The sequence below is a fragment of the Gastrolobium bilobum genome, unplaced genomic scaffold, assembly GCF_033153095.1.
Source record: "Gastrolobium bilobum isolate Gb01-03AN ecotype WA unplaced genomic scaffold, APGP_CSIRO_Gbil_v1 utg13508, whole genome shotgun sequence".
NCBI lineage: Eukaryota > Viridiplantae > Streptophyta > Magnoliopsida > Fabales > Fabaceae > Gastrolobium > Gastrolobium bilobum.
The window spans coordinates 77425-79977 of record NW_026897498.1 but is presented as its reverse complement, the minus strand read 5'-3'; the positions used below and the strand labels follow the sequence as shown (position 1 = coordinate 79977).

The 2553-nt window shown below is 40.6% G+C and overlaps 1 protein-coding gene across 1 annotated transcript; it reads left to right on the top strand.

Moving 5' to 3' along the window:
- The first annotated feature begins 590 nt into the window (after positions 1-590).
- On the top strand, positions 591-2089 carry LOC133307424 (ethylene-responsive transcription factor 7-like). Its single transcript, XM_061507934.1, has one exon. It carries the CDS (start codon positions 984-986, stop codon positions 1656-1658), a length of 675 nt encoding a protein of 224 aa, XP_061363918.1. The 5' UTR covers positions 591-983; the 3' UTR covers positions 1659-2089.
- Positions 2090-2553: the final 464 nt, after the last annotated feature.

Below are 2553 nucleotides of genomic sequence, written 5' to 3'. Positions count from 1 at the left end.
ATGGAAAATGAATGCAGAAAAATACAATTTTTTTTTCTAAAAATAAGGAAATTTTGGATTATTAGGATTTGGCGTAGACACCTCTCCAAAATCCAAAATCTATTGTTTCTCTTCTTACGCAAGAAAATTTAATTAAAAGAACCATACACCATCATCACCCACTGTTCATTTTACCCTCTGTACCAATGAACAAAAAGAAAAGAAAAAGTAAGGAGCGGTTATGGTATCATGAAAGAGACCTTACATTACAGATAGTCACCAACTCACCCGCTTCATATTTACTTACCTCACCATTACGCGTAGAAATCACATGGGCATTCTAGTCATTTCACATACTCATTAAATTCCATCGCTCTGAATTGATTAGGATGAATAATAGAAAAAATCACAAAATGAAAAAAGAAAAAGATGGAAAAATTGAAATAAAATAGAGGAAAAGGAAAATTTAAATTTAAAAGAAAAAATAAAGCAGGGACATTACAGGCTACAGCCACAGCCAGAGAAAACCCACGTGGAAAGGTAAGAAAGAAAACTATATACCCTTTGAAGCCCATTTTTTAATCTTTATTAATATATTTTTGTGTAGAAGAAGAAGAAGAAGATCAAGAGGTGTTGGGTTGTGTTTTTATTATGGTACCTTCCTTCAACCACAAACTCTCTCTCTCTCCACCACTCATTCATCTCTTTCTCTCTCTTCCCCACCCTTTCCTTATCATCTCAATCTCATCACCATGACCATCATCTTCTTATTCTTCTTCTCTTCAATCTCCAATCCATGAAAAACCCATCATTCTTTTTTTTCTCTCCCTCACATGTATCAACCTTTCTCTTAAACAAAATGACCCATATGTGAGAACAACCACCAAAGAAAAGGTCAAGGGCTACACCTTTATTTCATCGATTTCACATATTTTTTGCACCCTCTTCAACAGGTTTGATTATCTGGGTCATCTTAGAATTTGAAAAAGATTCAACCTTTGAAGATGGGTAGGAGAGCCACCCCGGCGGCTGCGGCGGCGGCCGGACTCGACGCACCCGGTTCGAAGCCGGTTTTTTTCAAAGAGCCGAGATACCGGGGCGTGAGAAAAAGACCGTGGGGCCGGTTCGCCGCTGAGATCAGAGACCCTTTGAAGAAGGCCAGGGTGTGGCTTGGCACATTCGACACCGCCGAGGAGGCGGCGCGTGCATATGACACCGCCGCCAGAACCCTCAGGGGACCCAAGGCAAAAACCAATTTCCCTCTCTCACCACCTTTTTACCATAATGACGCCGTGGATCCATTCGCCGATCACCGGTTCTACGTCGCCGCCGCTTCCGCCGCCGCCGAAGGCTTTCAGGATCACCGGAGACCTACCTCCAGCGGCATGAGCAGCACCGTTGAATCCTTCAGCGGTCCTCGCCCTGCAGGTCCGCCGGCGCCGCCGTTAGCCGCCTCCCGGAGATACCCCAGGACCCCGCCCGTCGTCCCCGAGGACTGCCGCAGCGACTGCGACTCGTCGTCGTCGGTAGTCGACGACGGAGACGGTGACAACGTGGCTTCCTCGTCGTCTCGCCGTCAGCCGTTGCCGTTTGATCTCAACGCGCCGCCGTTGGATGATGCTGATGAGGCGGCGTACGGAGGCGGGGATGACCTCCACTGCACCGTTCTCTGCCTCTGAATGAATGAATGGATCAAATGATGTGTTGGTTCGTCGAAGAAATTATTAATTTTTTTTTTTTTACCTCTTTCCACTTTGAATTTTTTGTCCTTTCTTTTTTTTCCCCTTTTTTTTATTATGCGGAAAAAAATGAAATGAAAATGAAAATCATGATTGATGATCAGTCATAAGATTATGCTAATATGATCTTAATTTCTGTGAGAGTAATTATTCTGTCATGGTGTATGAAAAAGGGTATTATTGCTCCTTTTTTTTTTAGTTTTTTCTCCGAAATTATTAAGGTGATGAGAAACAAGAAAGTGAAAAGTATAATTATCTTTTTGTTTTAAGATCTATGGATTTGGATTTATCCAATGTGGGTTTGCATTATTCACTTTGCTTACGCAGATCATTATCTGTATCTGTCTGTTTGCATAATACAAGTTAACAACAAAGTTAGCCTTAATTGTTCTCATTGATGATCAATTAACATTCATTGCTATTAGAAAATTAGTTTCTATTTTATAGTTGCCTTCACTAGTTTTTCCCTCATTTTATTATCAGTGTATAGAATACAATTGATGCTTGATATAAATAGTTGGATGATTATATTTGTAAGGGAAACACTTTTTTTTTTGGGTGGGGTTCATAAATTTTTTCATAACCATAGTGTTTTGATTTTTTTATTTTTTGCTCCATTTGGCTAACCAAGATATCTTGGGAAGAAGCTTTGTTAGGTAAGTGATGTGGATGGTGATAATTTCTTCTTTAGTTTTCTTATTTTGGGAGCAATGGCAATAGAAAAAGGACAATCATGTTGCCTTCTATAGCACTCAAGGTGTTTGGCAGGGTGGGTAATTTAGATGTGGTGAATGATTAGATAGAGAGATGCTTTTTCTTTTCTGGGTCTTTTTCC

Bases quoted from the DNA above. Each gene is read 5' to 3' on its own strand.
- LOC133307424 (XM_061507934.1), top strand. From the start codon at position 984: ATGGGTAGGAGAGCCACCCCGGCGGCTGCGGCGGCGGCCGGACTCGAC.